The sequence below is a fragment of the Miniopterus natalensis genome, chromosome 2 (assembly GCF_054644295.1).
Source record: "Miniopterus natalensis isolate mMinNat1 chromosome 2, mMinNat1.hap1, whole genome shotgun sequence".
In the NCBI taxonomy this organism is placed as follows: domain Eukaryota; kingdom Metazoa; phylum Chordata; class Mammalia; order Chiroptera; family Miniopteridae; genus Miniopterus; species Miniopterus natalensis.
The window spans coordinates 154,744,886-154,769,947 of record NC_142082.1 but is presented as its reverse complement, the minus strand read 5'-3'; the positions used below and the strand labels follow the sequence as shown (position 1 = coordinate 154,769,947).

The window sequence follows — 25,062 nt, the reverse complement described above, 5'->3', positions numbered from 1 at the left end:
ATGGTTATTTAGGGCAAAAGTTCTATAGTTGCTAATATTCATGCTCCTAAGTCTTAGTGTACATATTTTTTCTTAGTTTTAAAAAATTTTTGCTATGTTCTTAAGTATGACACTCTTTAGTTTTGTGAACCCTTGGAGTTGTTATATTTCTATTAAACTTTATAATGGAAAAAGATGAAGAAAATAAAATTTATTATAAAGAACTTGGTGCTTTGAGGAACGAAGCCTTCTATGAAGGGAGGCTTAGATGAGAGATGATGTAGCTGAATGGGCTATGAGCTTAGGCTGTGGTATGAAGCAGACTAGCTTCCATATACTAGTTGTATGTCTTTGGAATGGCAGCTAAGCCTCTATTTTCTCTTTTGTCAATTCGGAAACATATACTTCATAGAATTGTCAAGATCGAAGAATGTCATGAATCTTAAACGTTTAGCACTGTGTCTGACGCAGAAGTGTATGATAAGAGTTACCTCTGGTTTTATTATTAATAGACCTTTAAAAGCACTGTGAAGGGTTTTGTTTTTTAAACTCTCAGGTACAAGTCATGAAGATTTCAGAAAAGCAACTTCATTTTCAAATCAGTTTCACAGTTTTCTTGGATAAGCAATTCTTCCCTTTGCAAAATGGACTGACATTTAAGAACTTTTGATTTTGCAATAAAGAGAATCAAAGAAAATCAGTACTGAGTCCATCTATCTTTTCCTTATTTTCTGTCTGAATTTGAGCAAGTTATTTGCTACAGTGAATTTCTTCATTTTTATGGAGAATATGAGAAAAAGAAGTGAGTTTGAATTTCAGTGGGAGAGATTTAGGTTAGATGTAAGAAGAACTTTCTGATTGTAAGACTGCCAAGCAGATAAGAGGGACTCCTTTGTTACCACTAGGAGACCTCTCTGGCCTCCTAAGGTTATTTCAGGGCTCCTGGGAACCCATCTAGATGCACATTAAACCTGGACTTAAAACCGTAATGAAGCATCTTCGCCTGGATTCTGGCTGCCACTCAGTGTCAGTTAATCCTCCCACACATACAGTAAAGCATTCTGATACATTTTTTTCTATTTATAAATAACTGAGGACATAGGATAGACAATATATATTTTAATCTGTGAAATAATTGCAAAGTTTCTAACAGAGATTATAAAAGTCTTCCAGCAGTTTATGGAGCTGTCTTGGGCAACAGGGCAGGTTAAGTGGAAAGAAAGTTAAACACAGCCTTGTTTCTGGTAGAAGGATGGGTGAATTGATCCTTTTAAGTTTTTTAAAACCAGGAGTTTTAAACAATTTAAGACTTATCAAGAAATAAGTGAGGCAGTCATGTAAGAAAAGACTAGTAATTTTCTTGACTTGCCTTTAGGAAGGTACAGATTTATTTTTGGCTTTAGCTTGTTAAAGTAATTGAGTCTGGTCCATGAAGTATAGACATGATGTTAGAACAATAATCCTGTAGACACGCTTCAAATCCCAGCTCTGCCACTTTCTAGTTGAGAGGCCTCTGGGAAGCAAATTAACTTTCCTGAGCCTCAGTTTCTCATTTGTAAAATGGGGAAATAGTACTTACATCATGTGGTTGTTATGACAATTAAGTGAGATAATGCGCACAACACTGTCTGGCATAGAGAAGGTGCTTAATAAATGATAGCCATGATGATGACAGTGGTGATCATGACGATGACAGGACATTGATTAGTTGCTTTAAAAAAAGAAATTATATATGTTAGTCCAAATAGATAGGGTTCAAACTATAGGCTCTTAATGTCACATCTGAATAACAGAAAATCTTCGTTTGGAAAACTATGTTTCTATTTACATTCTTAACCTTTGAGTTAAGTGACGGTTTTGATTTTATCCTACGGATTTATGGGAAAGTACCCTCCTAATGTAATAACTGTAATTCCTGCATGAGCTAAAGGATACTCTGATTTTTTTTCTTAAGTTGAATAAATTGAAATTATTTAAATATTGGCATTATGGTATGATTTCAGCTATTTAAAATACCCAAGAATGGGCTGTTATAATTATATTGTTCAAATATAGTCTGAATCTCTTAAATAATTTTTTCAATATAAAAGTGGGCAAAAGACTTAAATCAGGCGTCTTGTAAAAGAAGAAATAATTATTTAAAGTCTATGAAAATATATTTAACTCATTTTAGTCGAATGCTTAAGCAAAAATAAGACACCATAGGTTCTTTTTAATCAATCAGTCCAGCAAAGATGAAAAAGATGGACAGTGCTGTACTGACTCTCAGTAACTTGATGGTCAATTGGTACTGTCTCTCTGGAAAGCAGTCTTGCAGTGTGGATCAAAATTTTAAATGTGAATATTCTTTGACTCAGCAATTGCATGTCTAGAAGTATATAATGAGGACATAAGAGGAAGAGTGTGCATCTATGATCTAATATCTTCACTGTGGCATTGCTAAAAATACCCACCCCCCCAAATGGAAACCATCTTAACATTTGTTAGTGGGCATTGGTTTAAAACTGTAGCACTATAGAAGATGGAGTGTGCTGTGGTTGCTTAGTTTCAGAGGAACCTAAGTTCATATCCTGGTTCTACCATGGTTAACTGTATGATCTTAGGCAAGTTACTTAATCTAGTGAAGTTTCACTTTCTCTTCTCTAAATGGGAATGATAATGGCACATGCTTTTTAGGGTTGGTATAAGGATTAAGTGAGATGATGCACAGAAAGCACAGTGTCTAGTAATAAACAATTCATGTTAGAAAATATTATTACTGTGTGCTTCTTACAAAGGATAAAGTGGGTTTATTTGTATTAACATTGAAGGATGTCTGCAAGATAGTAAGGGAAAAGCAAGTTATAGAACACTTTATATGAGCCCATTTATATTAAAACTATATGTGTGTCTGTGTGTGTGTGTTTATATGTGCACTAAAATTTTGGAATGACATAACAACAGTTAACATTTAATGAGCACTTGACTAGGTCTCAGGCACTGTTTTAAGTGCTTTAACACATAGCAGTCAACCACTTTCTTAAAATTAGTTAATATATTTTAAGTGCTTTGAACAATACCTATACTTTATAAGCTACTTAATAAAACCCTAGTTATTAATTTTCAAATGCTGTCATTATCTTTATTTTATAGATAAGGACACTGACACACTAAGAGGTCTTAACAGTTTGTAAGTGGCAGAGCCAGAATTTATCCACACAGTCTAACTCCAGTCTGTCACCCAGCAGTTAAAACTGAATATTATGGGAGGTAGGATTGCGAGGTCATTTTCACTTTGCATTGTATGTACTTCTGGATATTTTCACATTATTCATGAAACACTTTGCTTTCATAAATACAAAAAAAGATATTTCCAGTATGGAGAGAAATAAAGCACATTTTTATCTTTTAGAAAATCTATTTTATCTCTTATAGAACACCTATGGCAAATTCCAGAGATTTGAATATACATATGTATACTTAGGTTTGCCTCATGCTTGGTTGTCTGATACTCCAAGGTTGCAGGTTCAATCCATGGTCAGGGCACGTACAAGAAACAACCAGTGAATGCATACAACTCTCTCTCGCCTTCCTCTCTTTCTAAAAATCAAGAAGAAAAGTTTTTTTAAAAAGCTAAACACAATTGAACTCATAAGCTGATTTATGGAAGGGTTTGCAGTATACTCATTTGAATTACAGGATATCCTTGATAACAACAAACTATACAATTTACTTTTTGTTCCACTTTTCTCTCTTATACTTTGTTACAAATAAACCAGAATTGTGTTCTAGAGATCATAAGTCATTAAAATGGTATGGCCCTATTTGATGCTTAGATAATAAGGTGTTCAGGCATCAATTACAAAGGTCACTAGCACTACACAATTGTTTTCTCTCTTAAAGTTTTTTATACTCTGGTGTCTTAATGAGGTGGATTTTCTTACAGTTACAGAAGTCAAGTAGTGTGTGCTTAACACAATATCTGGGTCTGATGAGTCACATGGTATGTCTGCTTTTAGCTGGGAACAAATTTCTTTGGTCACTTGTGATGGTCAGAAAGTCTCTTGGGAGAGTTGACTCAAAATAACTAAAAGTAACTCATAGCTACTTATATCTTAAAATTGTAAGCTTGATGATATCATACTTTAATTTTAGTCTAATCCAATTTTTGCCCTCAAAAAGGACTACTGCTTCTGGCTCTTAAGTTGTTGAATTAGTTTGATCTCTTTCAACAAGTGGTTTTCATTTGAAAAGGAACCACAAACAAAATAACACAGTATTTTTCTAATTAAAATTAAGAAATATGAAAGAAATTTGTACAATGACGGACTCTACATAGGTCTCTCCTAAAGCTATGTAGTGATGAAGAAGCCTTGAATATTCCAAATGAATGGGAAAATTAAAATTAAAATATGAGTTTATATTTTCAATTAAAGTCATGTTTTTGAAATTTATATTTTACACCCTCACTTAAACTCGTCTATTTTCAAGTTTCATTTTGTGTGACAGTCTGTTTCTCTCTCTCTCTCTCTCTCTCTGTCTCTCTCTCTCATTTCTATTAGAAAATTCCTTTTAAGAAAATGAAAGACAAGAATTCACAGATGACCACACATTTTTTATACTGGGCTGCTGAGTGATGTATGTGTTCAGGCCGTTTCCCAAAGCATGCTCCTCCCCTTTCCTTTACCAGCGTGTCACACCACCTCTTACCACTCATCGTTTTCCTGCCTTGTCCATTTATTGGTTGTTCTCTGGTCATCTGAGACCTTCACCTTTTAGCACAAAATAGACATTGTTGGTTTTACTGGTGTTTTGAATCAGGAATTATCTGCTTTAAAACAGACTAAGTGGGAGTAAAGGGAAGTAAAGATATTCTTTAAAGCTAGAGCTTTTATTTTGTCTCTTTTTATGACTTTGGAGGAATAGTTTTCTTACCTTAAATAAGACTTGAAGTTAACTTAGCTAAGTGAGATTTGTGCTGCCTGCTTTTTGATTTTCATAAGGGCCTTTTGAGTCACCAGTAGAAAAGGTAATTTGAGAAGAGAGTGACAGCTTGAGCCCTTATAAATATGCACAGTTATAAGCCACCAAAAAATTCTCCCTAAAAAGAGGTGTAAGAGATGACTGAATTTTCAGAATTCCCATTAGTCTTATGGTTTGCCTTTAGTTTTATTCCATGACTTCAAACTCTTTTTGCTGTTCATTATAATCCTCCACTAAGCCAGAACTAAGGATTTGGCTCATAGGAAAAAAATCCAAGTTCAGTGGTACCTAGAAAAAAAAAAAACACCTCTTGCCCTGGCCAGGTGGCTCAGTTGGTTGAAGCGCCATCCTGGGCACAAAAGGGTCCCCGTAATTCCTGGTCAGGGCATGTACCTGGGTTGCAGGTTCGATTCCCAGTTGGGGTGTGTACCGGAGGCAGCTGATCAACATTTCTCTCTCACATCGATGTTTTTCTCCCCTTCCCCCCCTTCCTCTCTGAAATCAATAAAAACATATCCTAGGGTGAGGATTTAGAAAAAAAAAAAGAAAAATACTTCTCTGGGCTGAAAAGTGCAAGTCGATTCCCTTTGACAGCTCCCATGTCTACTCACACACAATTCCTCTTAAGTACTTTTTTCTTATTATAAAAAATTGTTTCTTTGATGGAAAAATTGGAAAATTAAAAAAATGATAAAGGACAAAATTTGAAATCATTCATAATTTACCCTTTTAAAAAAATAGAGGTCATATTTTACATAAAGATAGAATTTTGTATCTTGTTTACTTAACATTATTTCTCAGGCTGTTAAGTTGGGGTGGGGGGAATTTTCTTCATTATTATTTCTATGGCATTTCATGCTATCATCATTATCCCACTCATCATTTTACCTAATTTTAAACATTTGTTTTGCTTGTTATTTTAAACAATGCTTTCATTTGATAATTAAAAAAAACACCTTTATAAATCTTTGCTGCAATTTTGGGATTATTATTTTAGGATAGATTCCTAAAGGTGGAATTATTATGTCAAAAGGTATGAAAATCTTTAAGTTTCTTGATACAAATTGTCATAGTCCCTACTAGAAAGGATTACATCTCTACCAGTTAACATAAGCACAGGGAGTGATATTATCAAGATGGTGACATAGGTCATTCCCAGCTTCAGTCCCCCTCACAGAAGACCAGCTAGCAACTACCTGTGGCAAGACACCATTGTGAAAATCCCAAAACCCAGGGCTGAGGCTGAAACATCCCCTCCCCACACCTCCTGCAGCCCTACTTGAACTGTTAAGCAGCCCTTTTAAGTACTGTCCCTGACCCCACATAACCAGGGAGTCTGACGGTGACCCTGAGCACCCTTGGAGTCTGGTCTATGGTGCTACCCAGCTGTGGAGCCCATCCTACAGTCCTGCGGTGCAGCAGAGCCCAACATATGGCCCTGACCAATTGTTGAACACAGCTTGAGACCTCATTTAGGCAGGGAGCCAGCCAGTGACCCCACCCATTTGCAGAATATAGTCTGTAACGTCACCTGAGGTGGGAGCTTGGACAGGAATCCTGCCCATCCATGCAACACAGTTTCTAGCCCATTTAAATGCAGGATACAGCTGGAGGCCCCTCCCAACCAAAGAACCTGGCTAGTCTAATAGCGGAGCATAGCCAACAGCTTACCTGATCACAAAGCCCAGCCTGAGGCCCTGCCCAGCTTGAGGACACAGCCTGTGACCCTGTTTGATTGCATAGCATAGCCAGAAGCCCCATCTGACCTCAAAGCCCTGCCTGCAACCCTGACACAACATAGAGTCCAGCTAACAGCACCAGTTGGTCAGGAAGCACAGCCCAGGATCCCACTCCAACCAGGTATGATTACAGAGACCAAGCCATAGCTGTGTCCAGTCACGGAGTCTAACCAGTTACACCATCCTGCCGGGGAACACAGCCAGCAGCCCCACCCAACAGGGAGTTCTCCCAGTGACCTCGTTTGAATGTGGAGCTCAGCCAGCAGGCTCACCCAACCGCAGAGCCCAGTCAGCAGCAACCCTCCTGACTTTAGAGCATAAGCAGTGACCTCACCCAACTAGAGACCCAGATAGAACATCCTGCTTGTCTACAGGCACTACCAGTACCCAAGCTGAGCTAACTGGTGGAGGTTTTTCTTTGTGAAAGCAAACCTGTAAAGTCTGGAGGAGGAGACCAGTTGCCTAAATGTGTAGATAGTAACACAGGGAATCAAAGAACACAAAGAATCAGGTAAACATGAAACCATTAAAGGAAACTAATAAAACTCCAGCACCTGACCCTGAAGAAAGGGAGATCTATAAACTTTCTGACAAAGAGTTAAGAATAATCCTCTTAAAGAAGTTCAGTGAACTTTAAGAAGACACAGACAACTAAATAAAATAAGGAAAGCAATGTGTAAACAAAATGAAAAGTTCAACAAAAAAATAGAAACTATAAAAAAATCAAACAGAAACTTTAGACCTGAAGAATACGATGAAACTGAAGAATTCAGTTAAGAGTTTCAACAATAGGCTTAACCAAGCAGAAAAAAGAATCTGTGAACTGGAAGATAGATCATTTAAAATTATCCAGAGGAGGAAAAGCAAAAAGAATGGGGGGGGGGGGAAGTGGAGAAAGCCTGTGCACTTATGGGACATGATTAAGAAATACAAGTATGCACTATGGGAATCCCAGAGAAGAGAAAGAGAAAGGGACAGTCTAAAGCAATAATGTGTGGGTGGAGAGCACACAATGCAATATACAGATCATGCATTATAGAAATGTGCACTTGAAACCTATATCTTATTAACCAATGTCACCCCAATAAATTCAATTAAAAAATAAAGCAATAATGGTTGAAAACTCCCCACACTTGGGAGAGACATGGATATCCAGATTCAAGAGGCCCAACAGACTTCAAATTGATTGAAACTAAAGAGGGTAATATTTATATGTGGAATCAAAAATAATACACAAACTTTAAAGTGCAGAGGGATTTTTAGTAATTATTTGGATTAAAATGCTCAAGCCATTAACAGCATTACTATAGACAAATAAGTTCTTGGAAACTCAACCATTGAAGTATATTTTTGTCAGCAGGAAAAAAATGTCTCTTTCAAAAACAGTATTGAAAATAAAAATGATAACATTAACTTCAGCACCAACGTACAATCACCACCAGGTTTTAAGACTCACACACACAAAAGAAAATGTATCTATGAATTAGCTCCTCTGCACTAGTGAATAGGGCACATGCCAAATGTAGAGTCACATTAACTAATTGAAAACAAAAGCTCTTGACACTAAATGCAGTCATTAGATTATAAACTGGATGTCTGTTGCCTCATAAGAATTACAGCATCTTGTGAGCGAACTGATTAGTTCTTCCCTGGAACACTTTTTTCTACCCTATTTATACCCCCAAATCGCTACTAGCTTCTAATATGACTTCTACACAGATCTCTTTTTTTTTTTTACTTCAAATCTTTCAGTTTAAGAAACTGATATGTACTTTTTGATACATTTCTTTCCACTCTCATTAAAAGCAATCTAATTTGTCAAATCAGGTAGGTGTAAGACTAGGAGAAATAGAGAATATGCACTAGAGACAAAATTTACAAACTAAGAATAGCAGAAAGGCAGAAGGAGTGATCAGGAAGATTAGGCAGGGAAGGGAAGAAAAATTAATCATTTTTGCATATTTAATATGATTCAAGAGATGTTTTAAAATACTTTCTCATGTAATTTATTGATTTATCATACACTTACCTCACATTTCTCTGTACCAGGAACTAAGTCCTTTACAAGTATTAACTTTCCTAATTCTTAAAAGTCTTTTAACATAATCAGCATGTACACAGTTCACCATTGTTATCTTTATTTTAGTCAACAGAAAAGTGAAGCACAGAAAGTTTAAGTAATTTACTTGAAGTCACACAGCTAGTGAGTGTCTAGGCCACAATTCAGATCCAGGCAATCTGGCATTTCATCATTGTGCTCTGTCACCATGGAAGCATCACATCAACGCTATATGGTTGGCATGTATTAGCTCCATTTTAGAGATGGGGATCCTGAGTGTGGTTAAATAACTTAGACAAGATCAGCCTTAAACTTATTTTCTTTCCCCACCAAGTTAGCTCTTCTTATACTACATAGCCTAGCTAATAAATGGTAGGACCATTTACCTAGTCATCCAAATCTGAAACCCACAGATAAATTTAGATTTCAGCTGAGTATCTAAACCCTTCTTTTAATCTCTTTTGCTACTATTAAAAAGGATTATAATCTCAATGCTTGCAGGAAGCAGGTAATAAAGCTTACAGCTAATAAAATGAGTGAAGGAAGCTGGGTATGAGGGAGTAGAAAGTTGGTGGACCCTGGTGGGATGTGGTGTTACTAGGAGGCTACTGCTTCTCCGATCCAGCTGTCTATTTCCAGGCAAGAATGTGGGCTCATATATGATAGATCTGATTTTTTAAGAGGAACCAGAAGTCTGGATTTTTATGTGAAATCTTTCCATTTTTAAATCATAGTGCAAACCCAACAAAATATGGCTGCAGGCCACCAGTTTGTAACCCCTATTTATTACTGAGTCCCCTAACCTCATATACATTCCTCTAGTCTAATCTACTCCCAGCCTTTCAGGCACCTGCCCTATACTAGCATAATCTATCCAAAGTGGTAATCAGATAGGATTTTAGGGGTGGTTAGGAGGATTAGATGCATTAAAACACATAACATTCTTAGAAGAGATCTTGGTATGTAGGTAAGCACTCAATAAATGTTCTTTATTGTCTGTTAGTTTTTCACTTAATGAAAAGCCTTGGCTGCACAGGGTTATTTTTTAACATGGCAAAAAAAGGGTATTTTATCATGACTCCTATTGTCTTCCCACCTTCATCTTCTGCTATTTCACAAAATATACTCAAGCCATTCTCCACACTCAAGTGTGTCAGTCTACTTAATGCCCTTACACCCCTCCTCCTCCACCCTGTCCATCTGACTTGTGAACTCTTATCTCCCATGCCCCTCCTCAAGATTCATTTCAAACATCTCTTCCTCTATTAAAGCTTTGGGTACACTTCCCCTTAGAGAGCTGATTTCTCTGTTTGTGTTCCCATAAGATTGTGAACCTCCTGAAGGGCAGGAACTATATTTTAATAGTCTTCATATTCTTAGTACTTTGTGCAGGGCTAGCATGTATTCTATATCTACCATAAATGTTGATTGGAAGTAATACAACTAGTAAAAGTTAGGACTGGGACTTGAACACTTACCTGGCTGTGAATTTTTTCCTCTTTGTTATTTTTTTATTTATTGAGTTTAGAGAGAGAGGAAGGGAGAGCGAGAGAGAGAGACAGAGAGCGAGAGAGAGAAAGAGACATCAGCTTGTCCTTTCACAGATTTAAGCATTCATTGATTGACTCTTGTGTGTGTCCTGACTGGGGATGGAACCCACACCCTTGGTGAATTGGGATGATGCTCTAACCAACTGAGCTACCCCTCCAAGGCTTCTTCCTCTTTGGTTTGTACTCAGAGAGGAAGAAGTTGTGACTGCTCTATCATTAGGGACCAACATATGCGGACGGTATCTAACCTAAGGACCTGTTATAGCTTAGGGCATAATTGTTGTAACTAATGATGAATTTAGGAAATTTTTTATAATCCAAGGTAATACAGTAGCATTAAAGATACTCTTTCCTCTGAAATGTAGTATGTGAAAACTAAGGTGAAACCACCAGTTAAATACTGTGTTTTACCAGTCAGGTAAAGCAGTTCTGTTTTCCCACTTTAGAAGTTTGATGGTAAGTGGTTGGAAACACCACATCTATTTATAGATGGCCTGAGTGCCAAATTTGTTATCACCTTTCCTCAGGCTTGATAAATGAAAGAATGTTGGACTTAACTATTAGTAGTGTCTCCATTAATGAATAGGGGAGTCTGGAGAAAACACGTGAACGGGAAATTCAAGGGCACCTGGTGCTGTTTTTATCAGTCCAGGAATTCTAGACTTGCAATTTGTATCCTGTTCTTTTTCTGGCCATAGAAAGGGCTTTAGTAAAAGGGAACAGAATTAAATACAGTAGAGGAATAAATTTGCAATATAATAAGTGCCAGTCATCTAGGCAATTCTTTGTAATAATTTGTTCACTTCTGTTCTTAGTTTTGTTTAACTTGAAAATTTCAAGCCCTGTTTGTGTATGGTAAGAAGGACATATTTTTTTCTTAATTTTAAAGCTAATCTCTAAAAGATACTATTTGATCAAGACTAAGGGTAGAATTTTTGGCCTTTTCTGTAATTGTGTCACTCAAGTAGGGTTTGTTTCCGAGGGTTAACATAACCCTAAATGATTCTATAGTTTATAATACAAAAGAAATTACGATGTGAAGCATGTTATTGAAAATCCATTAAAGTTAAGTTAAATTACATACCATCATTTATTTATAGAATGCCTACTGTGTGTTCAGTACTTTGCCAGATGCTGTAATACATTCATTACAAAGATGAATACATGTAGGACTTGCTCTGATTTGGTTTTTAAACAGGGCATAGACACTCGCATGTATGTGTAACTAGAATGGAAAGAACATAGTGATCATGATTAAATTACAGAGTATCTGGAAGTTGTTTTTATTACCTGATATCCACTTCTGCATTTTGGAGTTGAATTCATTACATCTTCCTATGATGGGAGAAACCTGATCTTCTGTTTACCCCTCTTTTATAAGCTCCTCAGGTTCATAAATTTTTATCTAAAACACCTTCATACTTATTTCTGTATTATTAATGCAAACAATTCCTAGTTGTTTGGAATTGTTTTGAATTCCCTAACTTTTTTTATGTTTCATAAAAATTTCCCCCAAATTTTTGCTCAGTAATACTTCTGCCCACCTCTAGCCCCCCAATATTGTTTCATCGTGGGAAAACCCAGTCAGTAGCATTATATCGGCCATCTCCAGCCACTTTAAAGTGGGCAGAATTGCCTTAGGCTAGATAGTGAGTAGTGTTTTTTGTTTAAGATTTTACCTTATCCGGATGCCATTCAGCATTTAAATTCAATAACAGTTCTCTTTGTTCTGATGCCATGCTCACCAAGCCATCTTCTGATCCTCAGTCATGGCTTTGCATCTAGTTTGCTGGCGAACAGAATGCATTTGCGGAGGATGCAAAGATCTGTTCCTTGTTACTCAGTTTCTTATTGTGTAAATCAGTCAGTTGCCATTGTGTCTTATATATCAGTCTCCTGTGAACTCTCTTAGGATAAAGTAGCTTCCAGAATTTGATTGCCCTGGGACACTGGCAGCTGAAGGCCAGACCTTGCCCTTTGGCAGACTGAGCAGAGCAGCCTGTTCTAAGAGGCCCCTTGGCAGGCAGTCAACTGCCTTCCAAGACCACACCCTGAGTTCATTATATATCTTTCTTTTTGACTTCTGAAATATTTAGTTATGGGTATTTCTTTGTGCTTTTTTTCAAGAGGCATTATAAAATGTTTTGTTTTCTCACCATAAACTTTTTGAAAGGAAAATACAGACCTTGGACAACTAGAGTTGGCTCTTTTTTCCTCCTAAGAACTGGCAAACCAATTAGAAAATTCTCTGTCAGCTACAGATCTGGACAAATTAGAAAGCACTCTAAAATCCCTAGGCATTGCTCTTTGTTGGAACTTCTATGCCTACAATACCACAAATTGTATGCCTTATTATCTTTTTGAGGATTTAGGGTACATGGTAATATATTAAAGATGCCAGGAAGTCTTGCAATAGAAACTTGTTTAATTTTATATTTTGTATTTATTGTTTTTAAAATAATGTGCATTATTATTAAAGCATTCAGCACATTCAAAAACATTAAATGACGTGCCTAAAATAATGTCTTACATTTGTATAAGCCATTGTGGCTTTGCTGTGTATTATCTCAGATGGCCTTACACTATGCCTGTGAACTAGCCAGAGCAAATATTATAATGCCTGTCTGGGGAAAACTGATGAGTTCAGTGTTCTGGTGATTTGAATAAGACCGTATGATCACTTAGCAGCAGGGCCTGGATTAAATCTCTAAATTTCTGAGTCCTAGGTTCAGTAATTTCTTTTTCCACAGTTGCTTATTAACCAATCTTTATTACTTTTAGCCAATTCTTTCAACTCTTTCCCCACCCCCCATTTGAAAGGTTGAGTCGTTTATTCATTAATGCCTACTATGTGTCAGAGATACAGTGCCATTGTGGTAAATACTAAAAAACGAATCAGGAAAAGTTCTTGCCCACAGGTGCTCTGAGTTTAGTGGGATAGAGAAGTAGAGTGATAAGCACCAATGCCTGAGATATATTGGTGCAAATGCTAGAAAACACACATGAAAGAATGCCAAATGTTATTTCTCTTCTGGTAGGGAATGTTAGAGAAGTCTTCACAGTAAGACTGTGCCTTAAAGAATCAGCAGGATTCCTGTGAAGAGAGTTTAGGACAGGTCCGGGCTGGGTAGCTCAGTTGGTGGAGGGTCGTCCTGATACACCAGGGTTGTGTGGGTTCAATCCTCAGTTAGGGCACATACAAGGATCAACCACTGAATGCATAAATAAGTGGGACAACAAATCGATGTTTCTCTCTCCTTCTTTCTCCCCCTTCCTCTTTCTCTCTCTCTCTCTCTAAAAGAAAAGGAAAGAAGGAAAAAAAGAAAGGAAGGAGAGGGAGAGGGAAGGAAGGAGAGAGAGAAGGAAGGAAGGGAGGGAGGGAGGAAGGAAGGGAGGAAAGGGAGGGAGGGAGGGAGAGAGAGAGGAGAGAGAGAGAGAAAGAAAGAAAAAGAAGAAAAGAAAGGAAAGAAAGAAAGAAAAACTGGGAAGGAAAGAAAGAGAGAGAGTGTGTTCAGGACGTAACTGATCCAGGGATGGCTCATGGGAGGCCTTGGAGGCATGAAAGAGCCAGTTACGTTGGGAGAAGACTAAGCAGTGAGGAAGGGCAGCAGCTAAGGCTGGAATGGCAAGCTGGAGAGAGCATTTGGAGTTGGGGTCCAGACTCCATAGCTCACTAGCTATGTAACTTTTCTAAGCTTCTGTTTCTTACTTTACACGGCTGTTGTGAAAATGAAATGTAGTCGTGCACTATCTTAAATCCTCAGGAGAAAAAAGGGAAATTAAGTGAATAAAATATCATGAAATTCCTGATATATACCAGCATTCAGTGTGTGTGAGTTGTCTTCATCATGCTAAGCTAATTCGATTTGCTGTAGGCAGTGAGGAGACAATGAGCGATTTTAAACAAATAATGTGATCAGCTTCTTGTTATAAAAGAATTTATAGTAGTCAGTGGAAGAACAAGTTTATGATACTAAAATAATAGATTGTGTTTTAGACATGAGGATTTGAGAGCTCCTGCAATACTTTGTGGTATAAACCCAATAAGATGCCAGTGGAACTGGAAATTGTTTACTTTCATTCTATTGAAGCACAGGAAAGACTTTTGGTTCATTCCATTATCCCTGGATTCTATTCCAGTTCAGGTCCATATACAGGGGTCTGTATCTTTGTGTAGTTAAGGAGAGGTGGGTGTTGGGGAGTAATGGCAGGTTTGGCGGAGTACCTTTCAGCTAATAGTTCAATGTTGGATGCTCACTCTTGGCAGTCTGGATCTTCTCTAGGTTGGTCTGTTATGATCCCCATCCAGATAAGCAAAAATCTCTTTAACATATGGAAACATTCTCATTTTTTGGTCCAGATATAGACTGTGGTAGGCAAATCTCTTCTGGTCAGTATCCACCAAAGCAGCCACCAGAGTTCAATCTTTCCCCCAATGAAGGAGCCTTTTCGTTACATTCCTTGTCTTGTCCAGTTGTCCAGATTGTCTTCTTCACACCAGTACTTTGTTTGGCTGTCCCAGTGATTTTTCAAAGTTGGCACTTAAATGGCATTAAGTAGACAGACACAAAACTTTACCTGTTGTCACCTGGCTTGGTTCACACATTTGTGTTTCCTTCCTGGTTCCTACAGGCATTTGAGTGTCATTTGAAAATGAAATGGACCTCAGGAGGAAAAAAGGGACACCTGTAACATTTTAAATAAAAATAAAATTTAAAAAAAGAAATGGACCTCAAAGTTTGGAGAAGTATACTAGACCTTGTTATAGTACTATCTGAAATGACAGAATTCAGAATGAAATAGGGCAACCATGGCTTCCATCAAAGGGGCATCTTTCTCAAAATATTTCCCCCTGAAACATATACCCATAAGAATTGCGTTAGACTGATATTCGTGTGCTTATTGATACACTTCATGTTTCATAAAATTTATATGGCAGAAGCTATTTCTTACTATTTAATTAAACTACATTAACTCTTAAGAGACTTACATTTATTGAGGATATAAGTATTAGCAAAATCTTGTGGGTTTTATTTAGTAATCAATAAAACAAGAAAATAAATTGAACCTTTCTTGTTTGAATGCTAGGTGAGTATAACCTTTTGTATATAAATGTATTTATATTGTGTGTGGACTCCCAATGGTGCTTCTTTACCTCAGCCCTGGTTTTGCCAGCACAAAATTAATTTCTGTTGCTTTGGGAATAATGTATCTTTCTTTTACTAGCATTGTATTATTTATAATGTGAAAGATTTGCATATCTTAACAGTTAGGGTTGAATTTTGCTTAGGAGAAATCAAACCATTTCTAGAGTTCGTTATAAGGGATAAAAAGTTTTTTCTACTGAATAATTTGTGTTTATATGTTATTTCAGTTTCTGTTACTATGGCAATGACGGCAGGGACTACAGCCACCTTTCCAATGAGCAACCATACCCGGGAAAGAGTAACTGTGGCCAAGCTCACGTTGGAGAATTTTTACAGCAACCTAATTTTACAACATGAAGAGAGAGAAACCAGGTATAGTAACAGCTAGTCAAAATTTCCTGTTTAATTAAATAAGCTGCAAGCAGAGTATAAATATGTTGCCCATTAATAATATAAATATTGTAGATCCCTCTGTGTTGTTTTTAGGTTTCTTGTCCCGACAATGGACCTAGTTACTTGTTTTATTTTTGCAGAATAGTTTCTTTTCCTGTGCACCCATAGACTTATTTCAGATGACATATTTTAAACAAAATGTTTCCAACCATGAAATTATGATACAGCTTTTTACTTTCTTTTAGAAGGATGCATTATGAATAATTGACTGTAATCCAAAACCATTTATAGTGTGTGTGTGTGTGTGTGTGTGTAAGTGGGAATGGAAGAATAAAAAATGAAAGACTTGGTGTTTTGCCTTCAGGAAAGTTATAGTAAGGGAGATAATGCGCATAAATACTACATGAAAGAGTGTAAAGTATCACTAAGAGAAGGGCAAAGAAGAGAGAGATTGCTTTTGCCTAGGGCAATGGGGAGGGCTTCATAAATGGTGGTGGCTTTAAACAGGGCTCTAAAGAAAGAGTCCTATTTATACTTCACAAATGGGAGAAGAAAGAAATAAAAGAGCTGGAGGAAGGACTTTAGAGGCAGAAGAAATCACCTTCAGTGCTAAGTCAGGCATTGTTGAGTTAGCTCAAGCTAGATGTCAGCATTTCCTGGGAGCCTGGGATGCTTTGTTAGTGTAGCCATTCTCATGGTAGTAGAGGGCCTCCATGAGTTTTGAGCACAAGAATCAAATGATTGCAGGTGTTTCTCTAGAAGAGTACTTTAATTGTGATGTATAGAATGGACTGTGGGAGGAGGGATTAGAAACAGGAAAGGCTAGTGATGTAGTCCAGGCAAATAGAAAGGAGGCTTGAATTAGGATTGTGACAGCAACAATAGAGAAGAATTGACGGGTGAGAAAGATAAAATAAAACATGGAAAGTAGCCAAATATGAAAAGTGAGAGAAACAAGTCAATACTGGCTCTGAAATGTCATGCCTGGGCAAACAGAGTGGTGCAACTTGAGTGAAACAGGACCTGAGAAGAAGAATCAGGTTTTGAATTTAATTTTGGACAGGTCTCACTGCAGATGAGACATAGCTGAGGAGAGAATTAGAACTAAAAAATAAAACAGTTATTTAGAAGTCCATGTAGTGAGACAGAATAAGAAAATACTCGAATTAAGAAACAGAAAGACTAGTGAGAAAAGCTAGCGTGCCTTTAATCAGAGTTGCTAAAGGAAGAGAGGAAAGAGAACGGTGCAGACGCAGGTTAAACAAAGTTCATCGGCTGAAAAAACTCCGAGACTCCGCTCAGGCAGAAGGAAAGTGATCACAAGCAGGAGGTTTAAAGTAAATAGGTGGATCTGTCCCAACAAAAATCTACTGTATAAAACAACAACAATGATAATGTCTTAAGCAGTTAAAAAAATAGGATTAAAGTGCTTTCTAACAGTTGACTGTCAATCAGGAGAGGGAAATGGTATTAAAGTGCTCTTAGATGTCTTTGTATCTCTAAGAACAGGGATACAGCGTAGACGGGGTCAAAACTAATTTCAGACTTTGACAATTTAAGTGTATGTGTAATTTCTAGGGTAGCCACTAAAGAATAAGAATAAAGTCTGTAACTTCTAAGCCTGCAGAAGGAAAATAATGGAGCGAGGGGGAAATCAGTTCAAAAGAAGGCAAGAGAAAATGAAAAACTGAAATACCAAGTAGTAGGCACAGACACAAATCACAAAGTAAGTTAGAAGTAAATCCAACTGTAGAAGTAGTTACACTATTTGTAAATGTAATGGAAGTCTCTGGAGGTGATCGATGGTGGAGAGAGGGAACGGCGTAGAAGAGACCCGCAGAAGGTCCTCTGTCTCCCAGGAGGCGGGCACTGAGTTACTCCTCAGAATTTTAAAGGGTCCTTGTCGTTTTCTGCCAAAACCTTCAAGTAGTTCACTTTCCCCTCTATTTCCAAACAAAGGAGAGTTAGAATAAAAGTATCTGCTGTTATTAAAAAAAAACAAAAAGCAGTCTCAGTTTGGTGGTGTCATGGAAGTCATATTAAACAGTTTATACTATACTCTGAACAGTATATGATTGTCTAACCGCTATGCTGTACACCTGAAACTAATACAAAATATTGAGTGTAAACTGTAATTGAAAAAATTAGAAAATTATTGCTTTATTAAAATAATAATAATACACAGTAAAAACAGTTTATACTTTAAGAAAACATGGGGCAAATTTTTGAGCTTAACTAATTGGATAAACACGTAAGCCAAATAAAGTACCTACCAATGAACAAAATGTCAGCATTTTATGAGGAAAACTTTTTTAAATAATTTCTTTTTAAATATGTCTGTATTGCTTCCAGAGAAAGGAAGGGAGAGGGAGAGAGAGATAGAAACATCAGTGATGAGAGAGTCATTGATCGGCTGCCTCCTGCACGCCCCCTGCTAGGGATCGAGCCTGAAACCCGGGCATGTGCCATTACCGGGAATCAAATTGCGATCTTCTGGATCATAGGTTGATGCTAACTGTTGATCTACACCAGCCAAGCGGAAAACTGTTTTTTAAAAAGGTACAAGAGAAGTCATAGCTGTTCCCATCTAGTCATGGCGCAAAGGAAGGAACATTACTGCCTCTCTCCCCTGAATGAGAGATGATTTCATGAAGTGTTAGTCTTGGCAAGGAAAGGGTGCAGTAGAGATTTGAGAAGAATAGAGTTCCTTGTATGTGGCTGTCCCTCCTAGATTAATGTTCCTCTTACTCTTTGGATTCTCTCTGCAGCGGAGAAAACTCAAAATCATTCAGCATGCAGCTCTGCAGGCCCAGAGGCGCATGATGGCAGGGGCAGAATCCGATGTTAGGCCCTTATTTCATTCTCAGGTTGGATTTAGGGGAATAATCTGTGAACAAAAGATAAAAGTCAGTGTGGTAAGCACCAGTGCTGAGGAAGTGGGTGAAGAAGATGTTATTAGGTCTCATCTCCACTTGGGTGCTGATTTATACACAGGCTCTATATATTTTGGCTAGGAATTTTCCTTAAGAAATAAAAAGAAGTGATCTTGATGGATTAGGAAAGAACTTACCTTCGGACCCACTATTATAACTAACAAATACCAAATGATGTGCATGATAGACTCAATCCTCAACCCCTGTACTCCTGTGCATAAATCCTGGAAAGTTCCTCTTATTCTAGCATACTCCAAAACGAATTAGGAAGAGCTCTCTCCAGCTTATCTTTAGGAAGAGCCAATACAATAGAAATAAAATACTTAATATTCAGTTGGACATGAGTTACAAAATTCCTACCACAGTCATATCTCTAGTTACTAGTTCATGTATCCTATCCCTCTACCATCCTCCCCATGCCCACAATGCTTAGCCTAACTAACTTTAGGGTGCCATTTAAAAATAATGAATAACTGAACTTGGCTATATACTGTATTTGAAAAGTAAATGTTTTGATAGTTAATGGGTTACTTTTAAAATACATAGATGACTTTCAAATTTATAAAGAATTATAATAGAATAAAATATATTCAATTACATCAAACACCTTTCCTTGATTAATTAGGAAATCAAGCTTAGACTTTAAGTGAAGGATATAGATAAGCTCGTTTAGCTAAAAGGTGTTAGAATCAAGATTTAAATAGATATCCACCTTAAAAATGTATACTTCTAGTCACTATAGTTACCTTTGTATACATCTAATATAAATATTGATATATGTTAACAATTTTAGTGGTTTGAACATTAGATAACAGTTTTCCTTCTTAGAACATTAGTCACCTTTGCTAACAATTCATTTAGGCAACTTTAGAAGTAAATTTTATTTGCCAAGTATGAGAAGGCTAAATCTGAATTGGGTTTATTTTTGAGAAAGAAAACTATACTAGGGACTATTTTGATTCAACTTGAAATATTTTTTTATCATATCAAATTGAAGTGGTAATAAATAAATATACATTTTAAAGATGAGATTAGTTAGAAATGTATTTAAAATCTAAATTATTTTTTCTTTTGTTAAGGCAGAAGAAATTAGAAGTGGCCATGGAAGAAGAAGGATTAGCAGATGAGGAGGTAATGTGAGCTATAATTACTGTGACTGTAGTTAACAATGCTGTATTATGTGCATGACAGTTGCTAAGAGTAGATCTTAAATGTTCTCACTACAAAAAGTCGTAGTTATATGAGGCGATAGATATATTAACTAACCTTATTGTGGTACTCATTTTCCAATATATATGTGGATCAAATAATGATTTATACCAAAGGTGATTACTTCGTTAATCAGTTGACTCAATCTAGAAAACTAAAATTTTACTATAATAATATTTTAAAACTAATTTTATTTATGTTATTTAAGTTTTAAGTGAGAAAGGTAATGGTTTAGATCTATATTTCAATCTATAGAGAAAAAATAAGACTAAGCACATCTTTCTTCATTTTTATTCATTAGTATTAATAACCTTATCATTAATAATCTTAGATTAATATACATTATACATCGTTATATTGATATAGAAATCTTATGCATAAGATCTTAATTTGAAATCTGGAGGGGGAAATTACAAAAACAGATGCCCAAGGCCAAGCAAATAACATAAATGAGAGAAGTTGGCCAGGTTGGTTTTATAATGTCATCTTAGGTTGTTATTTTGATGTAACATACTTTGTTTGCATAGTCAATTCATAAGAATCTTTTTCACTTCCAAAAGAAATAAATTTTTTTCCTTTTTCTAAAATGGTTGATCCTCACAGTTTATCTTTTGATAAAGTCATACTACGTTTCACTTTACTGAAAAAACAATAACAAGAATACCAGCCCACTTATACACATCACCTGGGGACTAGCATGGGTGGTGGAGACTGACAAATTATTATTGTTAGGCCCCAGGCAAGGTCCTAGATTATGTCAAATTCTATAAAATAGATGTATTTTCTCAACCTAATATAAACTATGTTGGAGCTGTCTTTACGTGGAATGGGTTTTTCCAAAATAAAATAGTTGTATTAAAATAATGCTAGTTTTTTTTTTAAATATATCTTTATTGATTTCAGAGAGAGGAAAGGAGAGGGAGAGAGAGAGATGGAAACATCAAAGGTGAGAGAGTCATTGATTGGCTGCCTCCTGCACGCCCCTGACTGGGGATCGAGCCCACAACCCAGGCATGTGCCCTGACCGGGAATCGAACCCCGGTTGCCTGGATCCTAGGTCGATGCTCAACCGCTGAGCCACGCCCTGCCCGGCAAGGCTAGTTTTTAATGAAAGCTAATATTCATCCTTAACTCATTCTGTAGTAGAAAAGTATTTGTGAAATAATTTGTGAAAGTTACTTGTGAAAATGAAACTATGTAATGTAGCCATGAAAAGCATATATCCTGAGGTGAAGCTGCTAGCTGAACCCTTTTATATCCCACAGCTTCTGTGTACACTGTTTTATACAAAATCTGAGCACCCCGCAGATTGAGTGTTTGAGGAACACCCATTTAAGAAGGAATGGTGAAAGGAAGAAAGTGATGGATTTCTAGCAAATCCCATTAAACATGGGATATTATTTACTCTCATGGAAAACAAAATAGGCAACTTTAAGCTGCAGAAGACAGCTATGAAATGTTAACCTTGTACACAGGTTTTTGATGTCTTCTTTGTAGAGGAAAGATGTGATTACCACAAAATGTTATTTGTTTTTTCAAGGCAATGTAATCTACACAAGTTGTGAGCAATATGTCAACATGCTTTTTTCCGTCAATTTTTTAAAAATGCTAACTTTCTTCAGCTACCCATGGACTACAACATGGACTTTAAGATTTAAGACTAATATGGAATAGATTTTTTTTTTTTAAGTAATGTAACAATGTTATAGGTGATATCCTATTTTTGTAAGATTATATTTTCCATACACTTGGGATTCTCCTTTTTTTGCCATTAAATTGCTGTCTCCAACACAAAAACATTGTTTACTTGCTTCATTACACAACCTGTCAAATATTAATAAACATTTTCTCTAGCTGCTTTTCTCTTGTCTATCAGTTTTGAGCTTAATTTATGAAACTGTGTAATAAGGTCATCTTTTCCATTCAGATTACACAAGCTCCTGAAACTACATCCCACTGTACTCTGTTTACTCTGTTTATAGCTTATAACATCAGAAATCCAGAATGTCTTTCAAAATTCTTAAGTTTATTCATTTACGTAATTAAAAGGGGGGGGGGGTGTCTTTACTGTTTTGAAAGACAGTACTACAGTGCCACCATGTGGCCTTTTAAATTTAGTCTTAAAGTCTAAAACTGCTTTTTTGATCTTTTGTTTTACTAGTAATTCAGTTTTTTAAACTGTTATTCAAAAGGCATTTTTGAACAAAAATATAATCTTCACTGTTTCCACCACTGATGTGCCTGAATATGTAACTTCATTTAGCTGTTTAAAGATGTTTACATTGAAGACATAATTTCATAATTTATCCTCTTAGATTAACTTTGTTAGAGGTATCAGAATTCCATTTCATTGATGATACAGTTATATATTTCTGATTAATAGTTTACCTTACCCTTTTGAAAACATACAGAGGGGTAGGGAAGGACTATTTAGTAGCTATACCTTGAGCTGCATGTAGAAGCGATGTTTCTGAGCTGCGATGGTCCTTTTGCCTTGTCTCCTCAGAACTGAACCACTGAACGCTTGATAGGGTTCAGTTGAAGATGAACGGGAGTTTAATTTTTCACTGTTTTTTTATTTTTTTATTTCCCGCTTTATGTTACCTCTACTAGGAGCTATGTCAAAAAACAGAATTTTGTTTGGTGAGGGGAAAAATGAAATATAGAACAGTGAAACAAATGCCCATTCCAAATGTAGGTATTTCATGTTTATTATTAATGCTAGTTATTTTTTGTGACCTCTGGAGAATGAGTTATGAAATTCCTGACTTGAATATTTTAATGAATTCTTCATGTAATTATCTTTGTTGCAATTCTGTATTTTCAGGAATTTGTGTGCCAAGTCTCAAGCAGTTTATTAAAATCTGTCCAAGAATAAATTCTACCATAAGTAAATCTTCATAGAAATATTGTTGTTGTGTTATTTTGGTGTCATAAGTCTCAGTAGTTGTGACAGAGCAACCTTGGGATTTAGCTAATTGAAGCAAAGTAGATTTCTTGACAGAGTAAAAAATCAATATCAGAATACTGTTAGCATTTCCTAAAGTTTAATTTTTATTTTTGAATTAAGTTAGCATAAAGATGAAAGAATATCATAATTAGTTAAGATTTAATGGAATACTAATATTTCATGGAGTACACTTCAAGAATAAAGATTTATCAATTGTTAAAAAAAAAGTTTCCTCTAGATTGTTTTATTCTTTCCATGCTTAATAAATATTTCACTTTGGTAAATAAGTAACAGCACCAGTATATAATGTGTAAAATACTTCACTCCCATTTTTATATGTCTCATCTTTTAATACTATCGGTTTCCTTTGAAACAATCTGATTTTAAAGTCATCTTTTTAACCTGTCTTTTTTTTAATAGAAAAAGTTACGCCGATCACAACATGCTCGCAAGGAAACAGAGTTCTTACGGCTCAAGAGGACCAGACTTGGCTTAGATGACTTTGAGTCTCTGAAAGTCATAGGAAGAGGAGCGTTTGGAGAGGTGTGGCTCTTTTCAAAAGTCACTGCTATTGAATACATATCTTAAGATAGAGTAAAATAGTTTAATATGTATGAAAATAGTTTAATTTGACTAGAATTCCTAAAATACCATGAATGACAAATTGCAACACTGTTTTCTTTAAAGAACCTACCTTTTGCTCCTAAATAAATAGTAGTGACTGTTTAACATTTTATAATGTGGCCAATTTTTACATTCTAGGTGCGGCTGGTCCAGAAGAAAGATACAGGCCATATCTATGCAATGAAGATACTGAGAAAAGCTGATATGCTTGAAAAAGAGCAGGTATGTTCTTTAACACATGCAGCCAAAGGAATATCCACTGACTGGTAGTAGAATAAGTGCTGATGTTAGAATTTTAAAAATCTACACATCTTACTACATAATCTATTAATTTTTTGATAACCTATTTCATTTTCTCAATTCTTAATAGTTAAAATTTCTTCTAAATTTGTAATCTAAATATGTATTATTCTGTTCATAACAAAACACCACACACCGGGTAACTTAAACAACAGAAATTTATTTTCTTACAGTTCTGGAGGGCGGAAGTCTAAAATCAAGGTTCTGGCAGGGTTTGTTTTCTGGTGAGGGCTCTCTTCCTGGCTTGCAGGCAGCTGCTGTCTCATCAAGGCCCCACATAGCCTTTCCTAGGTGCGTGCACAGAGAGAGTGTGAGCTCTCTGGTGTCTCTTATAAGGATACCAATCCTCCCCCTGTCCCCCATGACCTCACTTAACCGTAATTACCTCCTTAGAGGCCCCATCTCCAAATTCAGTTATACTAGGGGTTTGGGCATTATCATGGGATTTGGGGAGGAACACAAAATAACCTCCTCTGACTTCAGTGAAAATAAAGGATAGTTCTCAGTACCCTCACTCCGTTTCACATATTGAAAAGGTAAGACCAGTCTCCTGAGAATTTGCTGAGTTTATGTATTTCTAAAATCTGTACTCACTCCATTTCATACTGCTGGCTCTCTTCATGTTTCCTGTGACTTAATGTGGTTTAAGTGGTAGCCATAAATTTGAAAACATCAGTAGTAGTATTTTATGTATTTACCTGCATTTCTAGTCTGGGTAGACACTCTGTAGAACCCTGTATTGAGTACATATGCTAGAGAAGGGCTCACAGTAGGGGTAGAGGGGGGATGGCGCCTCTCTGAACCTAATGCTTTATTTCAGTCTTTTAGTGCCCACCTGAAACTTACTTTGTTGTTGTTACAGCAATATAATATTAATTTTTATTTAACTATTAGTTTTTATTTAACTATGGCCCACTTGGATTTTCACTGCATTCTTTCACTGCATTTCTGTTTCTTTCATCCAACAAGTATTCGCATGTTCCAGGTTCTGGGACTACAGTGGTTCACAGGAAAAACCTGACCCTTGTTCTTTTATAGCAGTGGGGAAAATAGGCAGCCAGCTATTTCACACAGTCACAATTGATAAGTCCTATGAAGAATATTCTTACAAAAGGATAAAGTGATGCAGGTGCTCTGGGCTTAGGAGAAAGCACTGGCTCAAGGAAGGTTTCTCGGAGGAGGGAATATTTGATGAGAGACAGTATGAGAAAGAATGA

General features: G+C 36.4%; 1 protein-coding gene across 2 annotated transcripts in view; it reads left to right on the top strand.

Moving 5' to 3' along the window:
- STK38L (serine/threonine kinase 38 like) overlaps positions 1-25,062 on the top strand; it is a 68,329-nt gene that overhangs the window by 26,944 nt on the left and 16,323 nt on the right. For both annotated transcript variants that reach the window (XM_016199114.2, XM_016199115.2), the window contains 4 exons: positions 15,664-15,808; positions 19,842-19,893; positions 23,342-23,464; positions 23,684-23,767. In XM_016199114.2, coding sequence (XP_016054600.1) covers positions 15,675-15,808; positions 19,842-19,893; positions 23,342-23,464; positions 23,684-23,767 — 393 coding nt within the window. In that variant the 5' untranslated portion in view covers positions 15,664-15,674. The remainder of the gene's footprint in view (positions 1-15,663; positions 15,809-19,841; positions 19,894-23,341; positions 23,465-23,683; positions 23,768-25,062) is intronic.